The following is an 18,314-nucleotide window of genomic DNA, read 5'->3' on the forward strand; positions in this document are numbered from 1 at the left end:
GTTTGTATAAAATCACCAGCGCCCACAGTCAAGACATCGCAACATGGCCGGCGCATCGGTCTTCCTGTGCTTTTTGTTACTGGCCCTTTCAGCAGCATCTGGTAAGTGATGCCATTTGTTTATGCAGAAGGAACGAACATGTATACCAACAATAAGGAAAAAGAGAGAAAGGAGTGTGGTCAGATAGTGCTGAAATTTTATTCAGTTCATGAAATATTTGATATGATCACGAGGCATTCCATATACTGGGAACTCATTAGTAGCGAGAGTCACATCTCGATTTATACAAGAGTATTAATTTTGAACGTTTCGGGTACCAGGAAATGTGTTTGTGTTTGTGTTTGTGTTTGTGTTTGTGTTTGTGTGTGTGTGTGTGTGTGTGTGTGTGTGTGTGTGTGTGTTTGTGTGTGTGCGTTTTTTTGTGTGTGTGTTAGTTACGAGGGGTATGTGCTAAGAGGAGAAAGTGAAGGTGAGACAGGTAACATAGGGCAAGACGAGAGGGACAGACAGAACGAAGAGAGAAAGTGTATGTGTGTGTGTGTGTGCGCGCGCGTGCATGTGTGTGTGTGTATATGCAATCGTCGGCGGATTTGTGCTGCTTGTTTTCCAACAATGAACTTAGGGGAACCCTAGATGTCTGCGGTTCGATTGGTTCGATTCCGAACACGAGGATTGTTTAAGCACCTGGAACATATACTGAAACGTAAATAGAACTGTTTATCCCACAAGTTTATTTCTTTCTTGTTAAACCCAACATTTTCAGCAATAGTCCATCTAATTAACATTGGGCTGTGAAAACCCCATCAGGGTTACAGAATAAACGTCCTGACTATCGGTTAACACATTCGGGATACGATGTCACACGTCAAGTATGTCACCATATCAACATGTCCTACCACCCAGTGCCATTACAACAATGGTTGACTGCCCGAAAAACAAGTCTAACTCGGACATTCTTGAGTTAAGCAATATTAAATACGAGTATCATGGCTGTTTCTGGAACGTTGACTTACTTTGTTCCGCTTATGTTTTCTGTCATGTAACGGTTTTCATATATTTTGTAATTGTTTGCTCAAAGCAAATGTTATAGGCAGTTCAGCTCTGTCATTGCTGTGTAACAACAATGGCGCTATACATTTATCTCCTAGTCTGGTGTTTAATCAGATTGTACAAGGTAGAGAGTTTCGGAAAATACGTCAGCGTTATTGCTTTATCAGTAGGCTATATTTACATAAAATTGTGTACGATGATACAGAGACATAGACAAGATTATCAAAAGATGAAAAAATGATCCGTTTCTAAGTAATTGACATTTGAACACGTTTTAATCAGGAAAGCATTAAATTAATTATACTTTTTATTTGTTGATCAGGCAAATATCATACATATTTCGAATAATAATATGTTATGTTATGTATAATATGCACATTGTTGTGTAATGTCTAAGAGACATGTGTGGATGTGAAACCCAGGTTGTAATTCCAAAGATAGTCACAATGTAGTGTTAATGTATAGCACTTACGACTATCTTAGCGCTAAGAGAGCTTCGAAAATCTAGGCCCTGGTCGTCAACAGCAACAAAATCAATCGAATGGTCAGATTCAGATTCGAAGAGAAGAAAGAGAAATATATTATATTTACGTGTCATATTTTGTTTATATGGTAAAAAGACCCGGGTTCGTGTCAATGTGTGAAGCCCATTTCTGGTGTCCCCTGTAACTATATTGCTGGAATGTTGTTAAAAGCGGCGTAAAATCAAACTCACTCAGTCATGTGATAAAACCAATAAAATGTATAACAAGCATCCAGCCTTCAGGCCTATGACACACAGTATTACAGATTTCATACATTGTTATAAGAACAAACGACGAAGATCATTGTTCAAACCTGTGATCAATGGATTGTCTAGTCGAATCACTACATATAGCTTGGATGTTTCTGAGGGGGCGTTAAATCCACATATGTCCATACATATCAGGAATATGAGACACCCAATCCCCATATGTCTACAGTGACAAGTATAGTGCTGTGCAGATTGTTTGCCCTTCGTCTCCCACTGTGTCTCGTTTAAGTGGCCAAGTAGTAAGCATGTTGTTGGGTTGTATGCGAGGGTGTCTTAGACTTTTTGAATAAATAGAAAGAGTGTACAGCAGATCTGAATAGTTTGTATATATCCAGAACACTACTTCCCAACTTATCGGCAGCACATGGAAGACAGCTATAGTTCCTGCAGGCATGAAGTGAGTAGGTACAAGGTGTTGGAAGTGGATGAAAGTGGCCAAGTATCTCCAACTGTTTCCAGTAGCCACCCCATGCACTCTTGGAAGATTAGGGGATTGTGTTCCTTGGGCAACCGTGGGCAGCTGTGTTCAAGAAGGGGAGGACGACCCAAGAGGATGGCAAAAATCAGAAAGACAATATCAGCTATTGATAAGACACATGATGGATTATGAAAGACCGATGACCCACATAGCCAATACAGTAGGCATCTTTCACGGGAGAGTTTAGAACATTCTGAACATCAAGACCCAGGTGACTTTGATAAGACACCTATATCAGTGAATGCTCTTGGGATAACAACCATCAACCAGAGACTAAGGAACACAAAAAACCTCTCGTAACTTTTGACATTTCCACCGTAGAATGATGACTGGTGATATCCTCGATTTTCTGGAATTCAGGGAGCATCCTACAAGTTAACCCCGAATAGTCAGACAAGTAATGGGCAGTATCACACTAATCATCCTGATCACCAGCTTTAGAATATCAGAGAGTACGTATGGATTAACGCCGCTTTTAACAACATTCCAACAACATCACGACGGTGGACACAAGAAATAGGTACACGTAGTACCCATGGAGGGAATCGAACGACGAGCGAACGTTTTAACCACAAGGCCACCACTTTTTGTAGAATACCAAGACGTACCAAGCAGACGTGAATACATTTTGTTCTTCACCAGGACAATGCAGCTGTATACTAACCAATCCTCGTCATCGTTGCAATGCATTGCAACTTATACGCATTCTGCGTATTCAATAAATTTGATACCTCCCCAATCTTCCCAAACCTGGGGAATCCTCGGGCATACACTTTTTAGCAAATGACGATGACGTCATTTCTACTTGAGGGGTAAAAAGCCCAACCAGCAGGAAGTGGTCGACACCAGTGAGATCCGGGCACTGATGCTGCAATGGTGTGGGCAGGGGAGTGGAAACGGGTTAGCATCCACCTCCGTCAACGTTGTCCATGACAGATATGCTCATAACCTTTTAGTCACCCTGGCAGTTGTAGCATGGAGTCATGATGTGATCATTAGTTTACTGTATGTTGTTGCGAACAGATCACAATGAATACCAGCAGCGTTACAAAGATTACATCCAGTCTGTGTCTAACAACGCCACCTACGTCAGCATGATGAAAGCACAGGAGGAGCACCAGCACCACCCTAAGGTAGAGGTTGTGGAGTGTTGACGGCCTCCATATCCTCCTTTTATATAAAATCCATTAAATCGCCTCGACCCTATAAGACATAAGACACCCCATGAAACAGACATGTATCTATTCTAGTCTATCATTGTCCTCGACACTTTCATACTGCAAAGGATAACTTGGGTAAATATTGTGTTTGAGAGACACATTATTATATAATATTAAGATAGGGTGTTTTCTCGGCACTGTTCGTCTACACCTGTACGCGACGAGATCGGTATTGTTACAATCGGAATGTACGCAGGCGGTGATGTAATCCGATTACATGTATTTATACAGGTAGCTGGTTCCCCCTTCCCCTGCACCGTGTACCCGGCGTCTCCGACGGTGCCAACGTCAGGTAATATGTTCTAGTTTTTAAGTTAGATAAGTAACTCTGCATTTGTGGAACAGATGTATGCTCAGTCAGTCCTGTATGGTATGGTGTAACAGTGTAAGATGGTTTACATGAAACTATATATCGTGTTAAGGAGCCACAGTACAAAGGTACGGATGCAACCAGTAGAACTTACGTTGTTACAAGATTCCATATGACGCATTCAGTAGTTGTATTAGTTTTGAAACTGATTGTGATTTCACTTTACATGTGATTTTTCATATATGTCATCTAACCGTGATATCATCTGACACGTGATTGTTCGAATGTTTCCCCTAACCATGATTTCACCTGCCACGAGATTGTTCGAACCATGATTTCAACTGGCACGTTGCTGCTCGGTTGTTTGATCTAACCGGGATTTTACCTGACATCTAGATCTTTGGATCTGTCATCCAACTGTGGTTTCACATGACATATGGTTCGGGTGTTTCGCCTTAATTATGGTTCCACCTGACTTGTTTGGGTGTTTCACCTAACCATGGTTTCATCTCACATGTGGTCGTACGGATGCTAACTATGGTTTCACCAAACATCTAGTTGTTTGAGTGTTTGATCTAATTATGGTTTCACCTGATATGTGGTTGTTCCAGTGTGTCACATCACCGCGGTATCACCTAACATCTAGTTGTTTAGGTGTTTCACCTAACCGTGGTTTCATCTCACATGTGGTCCTACCTGACATGTGGTTGTTTGTAATTTAAGCGCAGTATCACTGATATTTCAGTTCACGCTCTGCGGCCTGGTGACGTGAAGGTCGTCGGAGCCATGGGAGATTCCATCACAGTGAGTTGAGTCGTTCCCCACCCCATCCCCTCCACACACACACACACACACACACACACACACACACACACACACACACACACACACACACACACACACACACACACACACACACACACACACACACACACACACACACACACACACACACACACACACACATCCCTTCCACACACACACATAAAGGAACACACACACATCCCTTCCACACACACACACATAAAGGAACACTAATCCTTCCTTGCCTCAATCCCTTAACTCCCCAAGGAATGTATGTATGTATGTATGTATGTATGTATGTATGTATGTATGTATGTATGTATGTATGTATGTATGTATGTATGTATGTATGTATGTATGTATGTATGTATGTATGTATGTATGTATGTATGTATGTATGTATGTTTTACACTCTAAAATACAATATATGGTGGTTATGGGAAACATTGAAAACATTTAACATGACATCACGGACCTAAAAATAAAATAAACTGAGCATAATGGGAAACCTTTCACGCCATAACAACTAACATAATCAAATTCAAGGTGACAGCCGGTAAACTATCCGAAGTAAACTCCCAGTTTGAGTCAACAAGAATCAGCATCAGAACCTACAGTGTTGTCAGGCCAAATGAATTAGCCTAACTGACCACATACAGGTAGACCACATGCAGGTAGACCACATGCAGGGAGATAAGCTCCCACAGTCAGCCAAATTCAATGAGCGAGACCAACAATGAGGTCTGGGGTCTAATTGGTCAACAACAACAGTCCCCATTGTACGTCTAGCTCAGTGAGCACAACAATCACAGACAAATTACAACAACAAGGACAACAAAGACAACAAAACAAACAAAACCCTCAAACAAACAAAGGAGAGACACCCATGCGTTCCAAGGAGGGACACCGCCTTACAAGAACCCCCCACGCGTTTATTTACTAATGCCAAAGACTTCGTTGTTTTATATTGAGTGAGTGAGTGAGTGAGTGAGTGAGTATAACTTTACTCCGCACTCAACAATATTCCAGCAAATATGGTGGCGGTCTGTAAATAGTCGACTGTGGACCAGACAATCCAGTCATCAACAGCATGAACATAGATCTGCACAACCGATGATATGTGTCAACCAAGTCAGGGAGCCTGACCACCCCACCCGACCTTCGCTGGGCTTTTTTTGTCTTTAAGACAACGCTAAAGTAAGCCTATTGTTCACATGACCATCTGAACATCGTCAGTAACCTGTCCTTCTATTCTAGGCGGCCCTAGGGGCTGACGCAAGCAACATATTCGGGATGCTCACTGAGGATCGGGGACTCTCCTGGAGGTGAGGCATTTGATCATTCACGGGCAAACTATAGCACAAACAGCATATTCCAACAATCTCACGTCAGGGAAAACTATAGCACAAACAGCATATTCCAGCAATCTCACGTCAGGGAAAACTATAGCACAAACAGCATATTCCAGCAATCTCACGTCAGGGAAAACTATAGCACAAACAGCATATTCCAACAATCTCACGTCAGGGAAAACTATAGCACAAACAGCATATTCCAGCAATCTCACGTCAGGGAAAACTATAGCACAAACAGCATATTCCAGCAATCTCACGTCATCGCAAACCAGAAAAGGGCTTCACAAATTGTACGCATGAGGAGTATCGAACCCGGGTTGAACACTTTCACCCTTAGGTCTCCACACTGCCCCTCTGTTGGACAAAAGTTTTTGACCATGGAAACTTGCACGAGGAAAGATTAGAAATCGCGGACTTTGGGAATGAGATAATCTGACAATTTCTGGAGAATTTTTCAAAACCTATGACCCAAATCACTTCGGTTACATGAAATAACATATGGTGTGACGATGTATTTCGGTTAACTGAGATGGTTTGTATCTATTGTTGCCTGAATTTATGGTATATGGGGCTCATAGTGTAAAAAGTACAGTCCGTCTGTGTCAGAAACGGAGCGGCGAATTGCAAATTTTATCATTGTACAAAATTGTCACATAAATATAAACAATATACATGTTTATCGTTTACTAATACCCAACCGCTTTCTTATTTTTGAAAATTTTCCGGACCCCACCCGAAAAGTTCATCATTCATCAAAAGGAATCAAAATTGGAAAAGCAAAAGTTGTTATCTGTCGCGGCGGGGTGAAACCGCAGAAACGGAATAGCCAGTCATGACGGGGGACATATCAAAATCTATTCCGGGAGACCAGTCCGTTCCTCGTCTGCCCTAGTGTCATAGTCACGGGATGACAAATGGTGCCACAGTTGCCTGTTGTAAGCCATCCCGAGACCAGTAACCTCGTTCATTGATGTTAGCTGCCTTTTTGACACAGTTTTGCCAAATTTCAGTCGTGACTTTGTTAAGGGATTCCTTAACCAAATCCTCTACGTCACGTAATCTAAAAGTTGTGTTTGATCTGTTTGAACACCTCCTTTGACAATACCCCATATCATTTCAATTGGGGTTCAGGTCAGAGTGATAAGGTGGAAGTTACAGATTATCGCGACCCTTACCTTTTTATGTAAATGTCAGCTTTGTAGAAAGTTTCACCTTTGTGGGTTTTTATGATCTCATATAGCTGAGGCTTCGTTGCCTTTGAAGGCCGTGCGAACTGAAATTTGGCGAGCCGTGATATCATATCACCTTTTCGATTGTTCGATGTCGGGGTTTTGCTGTCGGGGCCATGCACGCTGTGGTATGGGGCATTGTCCATTACGATAAAAGACTTCTCTGGTAGAGCTGGTACCAACTTGTTTTTAAATCTTTGGAGGAAAACCGCACCATTCATTTCGGAATGGTAGTCTCTGTTATCTGTGGACTTTGCCCTGAATAGCAAGTCGCAGCCTGGGAGAAAGCCTTTTCTTGGGCAACCAGCATGGAGAATGATTAGTCTCTCTCCTTTCCCTAGAGGCAGCTTTCTACGTGATCCCTTATCACCCCCATCGGGTACCCACTGACTGCTGGCAGTGTGCGAGGCATTGACCCAGGTGTCGTACAAGTACGCTGGCCCGAACCCTTCCACGCGCTTCTTCTTTAACACGATATATAGGGGCATTCACAGAGTACTGACCTATTCTCCCCCATCTTATAACGATACCCGAAAGAGCGCACTTTGATACTCTGAGGTTTTGTTCAAATGCTTTTTTAACATTTTCAGTGACATTTATTTGTTTTCAGAATAAAGCTTGTTGATAGACTCCCTTACAAGTTGTCCAAATGTTTTAATTTGTGTGATTTTGACACAAACCCTACCTGCTTCGCATTACCCTCACAATGTTTGTGTTCCAGAACATTTGTCAGTACCCTTGCTGATCCTCCTAAAGCTGTTGATGAACGCTTCCTGGAATTTTTATTAATGTCATAAAATGGTTTGCCCCTTTCGGCTTCATCTCGGAAAGAATCGTACACTTTAATCATCACCTGTTTCACATCAGCATTCAACTTAATTTTTCATCAGGCAGGTGTATTCCGTGCACGACGAGATAGTGGCTGTTCCATTTCTGCGTTTTACCCCGCCGCGACAAATAACGACTTTTTCGTTTTCAGTGATGATAGTTTCTTAAACAACTTTTTGGTGGAGTCCGAAAAATGTTCAAATATAAGAAAGCTGTTGGGAACTATCTATGTAAGATAAACATGTGTACTATTTATATTTATGAGACAATCTTGTACAGTGAAAAAAAATGCAATTCATCGGTCCGTTTCTGACTCAAAGGGACTGTAATATGCCGTCTCTCACAATGTTGTTTGTGAAAGTCACGGTTATGGTACTGAGCCTCCACTTACAAAGCCTAGATACACACACAGAACGTACGGTAATTTAAGCAGCCTGTCACATATCATACAGTTGAATGAGCCCCGATCTCACCCCTTTGGAGAATATCTGGGACATGATTGATCGTGGTGGGCAACAAAGGGCTCCATCTGTACAGAACCTGGCCCAATTAGAAGCTGCTTTACACGAGGAATGTTGTAGACTGCCCTGTTTGAGGATCAGGAGGTTGACAAGGGGTACGAGAAGGAAAGTGCTAGATGTATACAGTCACATGACGGTTACGCTCGGTATTGACTTTCGATCGTTTAAGACACGCAAAATGACATTTTGAATGTTCACATCCGACATACAACATTCCAAGGCCATACTTGCACAGTTATGGTTTTGTGTGAAAATCAGTGGCATTTTTTAACACGAGCAATTATCATCAGCATATATTCTAATCATTTTGGTATTTTTCCATCGTGGTCACCACAAGAAGTTTTATGTACGTGTTTGGAAACCTAGCATTGCAAAAACACAGGGGTGTTCAAATAAGTTCTTCGTGTGCATATAGCGACGGTATAGTTTCACCGCTCCATTTTTCCACCGTACATTACGTTATGTGAGTGTTTGAGTTCCGATGTGACCACGAACTCTGTTTTTGATGGTGCTTCAGCATAGGCGGAGATGGAACCTATGAAGATCAGGAAACACTGCCGAGTAAGTAGCCGTAGTTCGAATCGATATTACTGGTTTGTATTACAAGGGGTGAGCGCAGTAGTTGAAACAGTGAAACAAATTCACCTGTGGTACGTGATGAGCGTTAACCAACCCAGCTTGTTCTCGGTGTTTCATTTAATGTGCATAACCCCTTGTAATACAAATTTATGTTTGTTAGACAACTTTTATCATATTTTGAATAAGATTCTGAGATTTAAAGGTTCAGATGGCAAGGTAAAATTAGGATGATTCGCAATTTTTATTTAACTTTATTTGATTTACTTTTGTGTCGACTATAGTGTCGACGATGGAAAGTTTGTGACAATATTTGCGTGTAGTGGGAAACATTGTTAAACAAAATATAATGTTCTTCCTTGGGCGTTTTCAGACATCCTCAAGCGATACAACCCGGAGGTAAAGGGGTACTCCGTCGGTACAGGAGACAAGGAGGACAAGGCTCATCTGAACGTTGCCGACACTGGCAGCGTCGCCTCGTAAGTAGAAACACTACTGTTTGGCGACTTTTGACTCATTCATATACGGCATATAATACCGTTTCCATGGTGATTCAGAATAAAGGCAACCAAATGGATCGGGTCTTTTCCACCCGTAACAGACTAAGGTTTTATTCATGGAATGTTGTGTGTGCTGCGTTAAACGACATACACACTAATGTTTTTATGCCACTTTGATGTATCTTACGGCATTGAGCCCAAATATAACGACGGCAAATACGAGTGAGTGAATGATTCACTGAGTGAGTATGGCTTTTCACCGCGTTTAACAATATATCAGCAATATCACGGTTGGGAACATGAGAAATGGGCATCGCACATTGTGCCCATTTGGGGAATCGAAACCTGGTCTTCGGCATAACGAGCGAACGAACGAACGCTTTAACCCCTAGGCTACCCCGCCGCACCCTCAAATACGAAGATAGTTACAACCCTGCATACAAAATGTTTTAATTCTAACTTACACCACATACAGTTAGAGCAATAAATGTAAACAGACAGATGTTATGGGTCGACGTTGTACTGACGATGAAGTGTTGTTGGTGATGTCGCAACAGGGATCTCCCGAGGCAGGCAAGAGTTTTGATAGACCGGATGAAGAATGATCCGGAGATTGACATGGAGAACGACTGGAAGGTCATCACCATCATGACTGGCGGGAACGACATCTGCGACGTATGCATTGATCAGGTGAGGCCGGCATCGACGCTACAAGGTTTCCTAACGCTTCCGAATATAGCAAGTGAATGTTTGATTTAGTACATGGTCACATGGAAAGGCAATGGATGAACACAAGCAATGTAAATAAACACCTTCATTTCAATATCAATTATAAAATTATCATTTTAGTATTATTTGTTCGAATTCCTAACTTTTGTCCATTTTGATGCTTGTTTTGCCAAAGCTATGTACGTGGTTTCGCCAAAATGTGTGCACTGAGAATTTCTGATATCTTTTGATATCACACAAAACAACAAGATATATGTGAGGCATCTTAAAGATAGAAAAAATATCTATTTGATATCCAGTGACCGGACGGTGAATCCGTCCTCTAACAATAATTAACGCTGCTATCCTGATACGCTGCTTAAAGTGGCGTTTGTTTATGTGTTCTTTGCGCTCTACACTGACTTTCAGTTTCTGAGGTGACTTACACAATATATTCACCCAGGCAAGATTCACTGCCTCCAACTATATATATATATATATATATACACACACACACACACATATATATATATCCCCAGGAAGCGCACAGCCCTGAACGTTATATCGAGTCGGTGACCTCCGCCTTGGACATACTTCAGACCGAGGTGCCCCGAGTGTTCGTCAATCTGGTAGAGACGATCAACGTGGAGATCGCTAAAGATCTCAACAAGGGACTCGTTTGTACTGTCCTTCATATGTAAGTCTTGTACATAACAGTTAGGCATAGCTATGAATAGACGGAGGTATATGGGCATGGGAAATGCAGTGCTGGTCTGTGTGATATAAACTAACCGGCAAAAGAAACGATACCAAAATTTAATTTGACTATTTGGAGTTCATTACTTCATTTATACTGTGACTCTAAGGACTTGTTAATGTTGCTACTTCCATGAAATGACTGGGTGCTTGTTGCGCACAATCTGTTATTAAGATTCACTGTCCTTTTTCACAATAGTGGTTTGACGTTTGCGTGAGATCAGTGGTGTCGATTTGGTATCGTTTCTTTTGCCCGTTAGTTTAGTTTGACAGTTCGCGTTCCCGCATGTGATATACAGTCTGACAGTTCATGCTATATAGCACTGCTTCTCCACCCAAAATGATACAAATACATTGCCTGTCCTTGAATTAGATGGCATTATGCTCGTCCAGAAATACAGTAGGAGAGTTCGTTACTTATAATTTAATGTCAGTGAATAGAACCATATACTGAAGTGTCAGTTATTATAATGCTGATAGTGCCAAGGGGGAAAGGATACGATGTCTCCATGAAAAGTGTCAGTCCGCGAATATGCCAGCAATATACCACCACACTTGAGTGAATAGGATAATCTTATTGAAGAAACATGTACATGAATATAATGTCTGTGAACACCGAAAGGGACATTTATCTGACAGCGCATGCAAATGTGCGGCGTTCCCTGATGGCGAGGAAGGGGAGGAGATTGTTGAGCAGACGTCCGAAGGGTACCACTCTCAGACAGAGCAGCTGGTCAGTACTGGCCGGTACGACACCAAGGACGACTTCACTGTAGTCGTGCAGCCCTTCCTAAAGGAAACGTTCCTGCCAAGAACGGTAGGGCGAAACCGGAAATACAGTGACCTCTCACTCCAATAAGAAATAAATGATAAAGGAAGCCACTGAGCGATGCCCAGACCAAAAATATCAAGTGATCTGGAAGTGTAGCAGTCAAATTCCCTTTCTGCACGGGACACCCGTGTTATAAAGGCTAGTTATGACTTGATTGTTGAAAACAGTTCCGACTCATTTATGGATTAGGCAGCGTTTGTTCATTACACTCCATGGCGGCCTTAAATTTAAGTAACAAAACATTGTAATATTGGACGTTTTTTTCTTTTTCTCTGGTATGCAAGGACACACTCAGACACATTCGAGTTAAAGAATGGATCCAAATATGACTGAGAGAAAGCATCACTTAGCTGGCTTACGTTAGTAGAGTGCCCCTTCAGCCTGGCGTCTTTTTCAAGATGGCGGGCTTACGTTGATGATTGTGCTGATCTAATCACTTAAAATCAATAATGTCCGTTTATTACCTAGCCTGATGGCGAACCTGACTTCAGTTTCTTTGCCCCTGACTGTTTCCACTTGAGCAGAAAGGGCCATGCCGCTGCAGCCAATGGCCTATGGAACAACATGGTGAGTAATGCTAGGAATGTACCCTAATACGTAACTTATGTATTCCAACAGGCGTTCGCGTCGAGACCAGGCAATGTTTGTTGCAAGAGCCCACTAACGGGATCAGTTGTCAGGCTTGCTGACATGCTGGTACATGTCCTCGTGTCGCACCTGCTCAAATCGATGCTCAAGCTGTTGATCACTGGATTGTCTGGTCCAGACTCGATTATTTACAGACCGCCTCCATATAGCTGGAACATTGCTTAGTGCGGCGTAAAACTAAACTTACTCACTCAAGACCAGACAAATCAGTGGATTAAAGGTATTACGATTCATGCGACAATGTCGCTCCATCGGTAGGTCGTAAGTGACATTGTGATCATCCGATACACATTTCGGTCATCACGATCATAACGCGTCAGCGCCTTGATCCAAAAACAGGACAGTTTATAAAAAATAGCTTTAAATAGCATTAGAGTTTCATCGCGACTGCACACAAAGATATGTAAACACGTTGATGAAATTCAGGAGTCAGTTCTGACAAAGCAATAAAGACACTAGGAGCAAATCTAAGATTTCTTTTGTCGATAACTGGTTTCCAGCAAACAAATCTTCCCAGAATTGCAGCGTCCAAGATCAAAAGAACGAGAAAGTCAACATTCAGTAGTGTTTCACATACATCTGAGCTCTCCTATCGTACTATTTTGCACGATTGGCATTACTTGCTATTCGGACTATACCCTTCACTAAAGAGGATGGTGTCCTAGCAATAGAGGGTGGTTAAAGTGGGTACATTCATTTGTAAATCGAATTCTGATATTTTCGAGAATGAGATATTGCTACTGAACAGTTTATACGTTCAAGGTTAAATGTTATGTAATGCCACCAGGGTTCGGCGCTTCATGCGCAAGTCTCTCGGTGAACTAGGACCAGAAAATCAGACCATCCTGTCTAGTACAAGCAGCGCACACATATACACGTGCATGCACGTCACTTGTGTACCTCCAAATTTACCATTTCATCTCACCTGACACACTACGAGATTTTGCCTGGCGAACGGAGAACATGAGCATAGTAACAGTACTCTAGTCTCTAGTACTATGTCGTTGGTTAGGTACATCACACATAACTGTCGTTTCTGATTGGTTGATTGATATTTGCAATGTACTCCACTTACAAGCGAGTAACATTTTCTACCTTATCCGCTGTGAGTGCCGAACTGTGGGAGTTCATTTGGAACTTCGTGGTAGTAAGTCTAATAATTGAGTCACGTATGATGTATAAAAAATACTGAAAAAAATTGCGAATGTAAATCGATGGGAGGCAGATAGCTCTAAATTTGTTTTTCTTGTCGTCTGCGAGTGTCTATGTCTTATGAAAATTTAGCATTGGGTAATACTGCCGAACTCTGGTACTCCTTATTATGCATACAAGTGCTTCAAACACCCTAAAATAACACCGAGGTGTTCGGTAAGATAAATACGTTGTTCACTGGTCCCTTAGGGTCCATGAATTCATGTACCCCTCGTGATCAGCGCACAACTTATAATGTACACCTCTTTCGTATGTAAACTTGTGTATCAAGCCATGCACACCTGCACCTACACCGGTGTTGTTTTGCAGATCGAGCCTGAAGGAAGCAAGCGGGTCACGTGGGCTCCCGGGGAACCTATCAACTGTCCATCTGAAGTGAGGACAGATTCCACTAGAGCATCTGTCACAAACTATAACCAACCAGATTAAGTACTGGGAAAGTTTGAATCTCTGTTTGGGTAGGGTCAGGAAGGTATTCTGAAGTAGTCGTGCCCATACACGATCATTGTCATGTTTGTGTTGGCTTTTTCCAGTAAGTGTACATGCATATAGATTTCTATTTGTATATGTATGGATGCGTATAAATTGTATGTGTGCATTCTCTACCCGTAAGAACAGCATAGTGACAGCGGATCATGCACACCTAAATTTATGTGGATTTTTATTTTTATTTATATCCAAACTTAGGTATGTTTGTGTATATATGTATTTCCAGGCATCCCCGTTCTTCTTTACCCGTAAGAACAGCAACGTGACTGAGGGTGTAATGAGGGATGGTGCCCCGAGGGTGGTCAGTGAGGAGGAGATAAGTGCAGACAACAGAGGGGGCTCAGAGGACCACACAGTCGTCATAGGTACGTCTCCAGGGTTGATACTATTGGTGGTGAATTAGTTTGGTGCACTGTACAAACAGTGGGTGATGAGTACTACCATAACTGATTATCTGGTGTACCAAGCCTTTGTTCATCCTCGATATCTCCAAGGCATACGTTCCGATGAATCTCCACGATACCCTGGATGCACCTATGGATCAGTCCGATGAATTTATTTTCGTCGTTGGTTGACTTTTAGCCAATCAGGTGTTTATGCTGGGATTTTGAGCGTAGCAATCACAACCACTCTTCACCTTTTGTAATTAAATTTGGCAACACAAGCCATGCAGAGGTTCTTTGAAAGAGGTGGAAAGAAGGGTTCTTGCATATATGTTTTCAGAATTTCGGACCTGTCAGTTTGTCTGCATGATTTCCCCCAAATTTGAGCCAAACCTTCACAGCTGCAACCGCTATCTTTGACAATGGCAAGCTCGATTGTAACGGCGGCTTAGCTGATTGGCTACTGTGAGAATGCGGAGCCAGCAAAGGGAAGTATCCAGGGTACAGTGGAGATTCATCGGAACGTATGCCCTGGAGATATCGAGGATGCACCTTTGTTTTGTTATGAGAAATCTCTCGAACCAAGTCGTTCCCTATTTTCGTCCAATCAAATTACTCTCACCAACGAGAGATATCCTGTGCAAGGAGATAGGAGAGATGGAGGGATGGTGACGTCACTTCCAATGAGGATAAAGTGGCAGACGAGACCAGGATATTTGTCATGCCACAACTTGTATATCATACACTGGACTATGGACCCTAGCTGGTTGATGGTTCTGGTATAAATTTTGAATTTGGATACATCCCTGAGCCCGTCATTATACAGCGGTAAACTGTTTAATGGTGATTCTTAATCACACCCTTATGATATAATCGGAATCAAACAATCGTATTCATTACGTCTCTTGAAAGGGCTTTACGTAGTGGTAGCAGTAGGGGTAGATATTGAAAGTTTTAGTAGCCGTTGTGATGGTTGTGGGGGCCTTGTAGAAGTATTAGTGAAGGTGTAGTGAGTGAGTGAGCGAGTGAGTGTGGTTTTGCGCCTCATTTAGCAATATTACAGCGGAGGACATTAGACTTGGGCTTCACAAACTGTATCCATCAGGACAATCGAACCCAGACGAACGAATGCTTTCCCTGCTAGGCTACCCCACAGGTAAGGGGTGGGAGGTGGATAGAGAACACTATTAGTAGCCTTTCATATATCAAGTTGTGTTTTGATGATGTTCCGATCGTGTTTTTCAGGAACGTCGTTTATCGTGCTGGCGGTTGTTGGGTTGATACTGACGACTTTGTGGACTTTACATAAACGCCGACAGGGGGGTGCCAACAAGTACCAAACGATGGACGAGGAAACTTTGTGGGAGAAACCTAGCTGTACGACCAGGATTATGAAGCAGCACTCGCCATGACGTGGCACAAATTTTCATGCGTTTTGGTGTACAGTGTATATAATGACGTTACCAAGAAATCCATGTCGGTTCATTCATGCGTGTTTCACCTTTTGAATAAATCCTTACTTATGTTACAACTCAGACATACTGTATCCAAATTAGGATAATTCTGACTTGCCCTGATCTGCCATGATAATGTATCCTAGTTTGTCAGCGCCATACGTGGCCTCTAACCGGGAGACGAACATCAAATGCCTGCAGCATCAAATGCCTGCGTTCCTCCCTACATCAAGCTGACAAAGTTTTAACTGTACCACTGTAGACAAAACTAACCCATGCTTGCCATGAAAGGCGACCATGCTTATCGTAAGAGGCGACTAACGGGATCGGGTGGTCAGGCTCGCTGACTTGGTTGACTCATGTCATCGGTTCCCAATTGCGCAGATCGATGCTCATGTTGCTGATCACTGGATTGTCTGGTCCAGACTCGATTATTTACAGACCGCCGCCATATAGCTGGGATATTGCTGAATGCGGCGTAAAACTAAACTCACTCACTCACTGTAGACAAAACTCCCTCACTCACACCACCCTACTTTATGGCAGGTATAGACTACGTAACACATACGTATGTGGTGCCCTTAAATGCATCGACTACAGCGAAACACTAAAGTGGAACCATTCTGCGATTGTGACAATTATATAACGAAGAGAGACGATAAAAGCGGGACTTCTCAAGGGCATATTATTCAATGGAGTTCCTCTTTATAGTAATACATTTTGACCTTGCAGAATGTGAGACTGGTTGAATCAGCTACTGTTCTGCCTGTTGTGATGAACATTCTGCAACCAATTCGTTTTAGATGTAAGTCCACTAAGCTGTGAATAAAGGTAAACAGATGTATTTCATCATACTGTCTGACCTGTTGTGGCGTTTTTAGTTTTACGTGATCATCCGAGCTACTAGGTTGGTGTGATGTCAATTTGTTTAGAGTGAACTACAACTTGCTTAAAGGTCACATGCAACGTAAAACACAACTTCACAGATTCTGATACCTTTCGGTATGCACTTACCGAAACAAGTCATCAAAAATACCAATCAAACCTATAAAGTTGAAAATAGTGCGATGAAAATAAAGCCTGCGAAATCGAAGTTCAAACGATTCATTAAATTTCCCCCAGCGCTGGGGCAAAAAGTGGTTTCAACAACTGTGCTGCGCTGCGCCCATAACGCATGAGCAGTGAATAGGTTCGCGGAGCTTGAAACAGTATGCATGCCCGGAGTTTGAGGTCGTGAGTTACCTTTTGCGGCAAGCATCGGTTGCTGGAGGCCTATTCTACCCAGGGACCTTCACGGCTCTTTTTCTCTGATGACTGGATCTGACGGAAGCTGGTGCAAACTGTTGTCAGTTTCAAGTCCTGCTTTGTACTTGGATGAATGACACTTCCCAGCCTCGCAGTAGTGCACCATCTCTACTGAGATGTTTTTTTTGTGTTGGATTGTATTTTCAAAACCCAACATCTCTAAATACATTTTTTATAGCTAACAACTTCTTTTCGTGTACATGATTTTGTTAGACAATGGTACATGAATCCGTACTGAAACGACGCATCAAGTACAATAAAAGAAGTTGTTATCCATAAGGAATCTTACTTTCTTGTGGCTCGCCATACTTCTAAAATGCCCATCAAACAGACCATCTTTCTGTATACACAATGAGCCCTCGGCGTATCAGCAAATGAACCAGTCAATTGGAAGCCGTCGTTACACATTTGAGTGCACACCCATCCGCTAAGACTGGGTTCGGTCTGCCGAGGGCTTCGTTTTGAGGGAAGTGAGCCCAAGTACAAAATATTGCACTTTTGAATCGCGATTGTACGCTTATTATTTTGTTCATTTGGGTTTTTAACAAGCAGTAATGTATATTATATGTCATGAATAAGTGAGAATTATGCTTTAATTATGTTACGTTACGTTACGTTACGTTACGTTATGTTATAATCTTTTGGTTGCATATGACCTTTAAAGTTGATTTGTTTACATACGTTTTGAAAGCCTAAATGAAACTGAACACACACACACACACACACACACACACACACACACACACACACACACACACACACACACACACACACACACACACACACACACACACACACACACACACACACACACACAATAACAAAATGTGATCATAGTTACAAACCGTAACAAATATTTCATT

General features: G+C 42.2%; 1 protein-coding gene across 1 annotated transcript; it reads left to right on the plus strand.

Moving 5' to 3' along the window:
• LOC137293579 (phospholipase B1, membrane-associated-like) lies at nt 1-17,005 on the plus strand. Its single transcript, XM_067824215.1, has 14 exons — nt 1-101; nt 3,345-3,454; nt 3,773-3,833; nt 4,597-4,655; nt 5,913-5,980; nt 9,106-9,149; nt 9,538-9,643; nt 10,222-10,354; nt 10,912-11,069; nt 11,768-11,945; nt 12,429-12,527; nt 14,130-14,195; nt 14,536-14,674; nt 15,938-17,005. Exons 1-14 carry the CDS (start codon nt 44-46, stop codon nt 16,102-16,104), a joined length of 1,446 nt encoding a protein of 481 aa, XP_067680316.1. The 5' UTR covers nt 1-43; the 3' UTR covers nt 16,105-17,005.
• Nucleotides 17,006-18,314: the final 1,309 nt, after the last annotated feature.

This window comes from Haliotis asinina, chromosome 8 (genome assembly GCF_037392515.1).
Source record: "Haliotis asinina isolate JCU_RB_2024 chromosome 8, JCU_Hal_asi_v2, whole genome shotgun sequence".
NCBI lineage: Eukaryota > Metazoa > Mollusca > Gastropoda > Lepetellida > Haliotidae > Haliotis > Haliotis asinina.

What these genes read in the sequence shown, in the direction of transcription:
- LOC137293579 (XM_067824215.1), top strand. Translation starts at nt 44, where the DNA reads ATGGCCGGCGCATCGGTCTTCCTGTGCTTTTTGTTACTGGCCCTTTCA. An exon ending in GATCGGGGACTCTCCTGGAG is followed by an intron (nt 5,981 to 9,105) that starts GTGAGGCATTTG and finishes ATGGTGCTTCAG; the next exon opens with CATAGGCGGAGATGGAACCT. An exon ending in GCGACGTATGCATTGATCAG is followed by an intron (nt 10,355 to 10,911) that starts GTGAGGCCGGCA and finishes ATATATCCCCAG; the next exon opens with GAAGCGCACAGCCCTGAACG.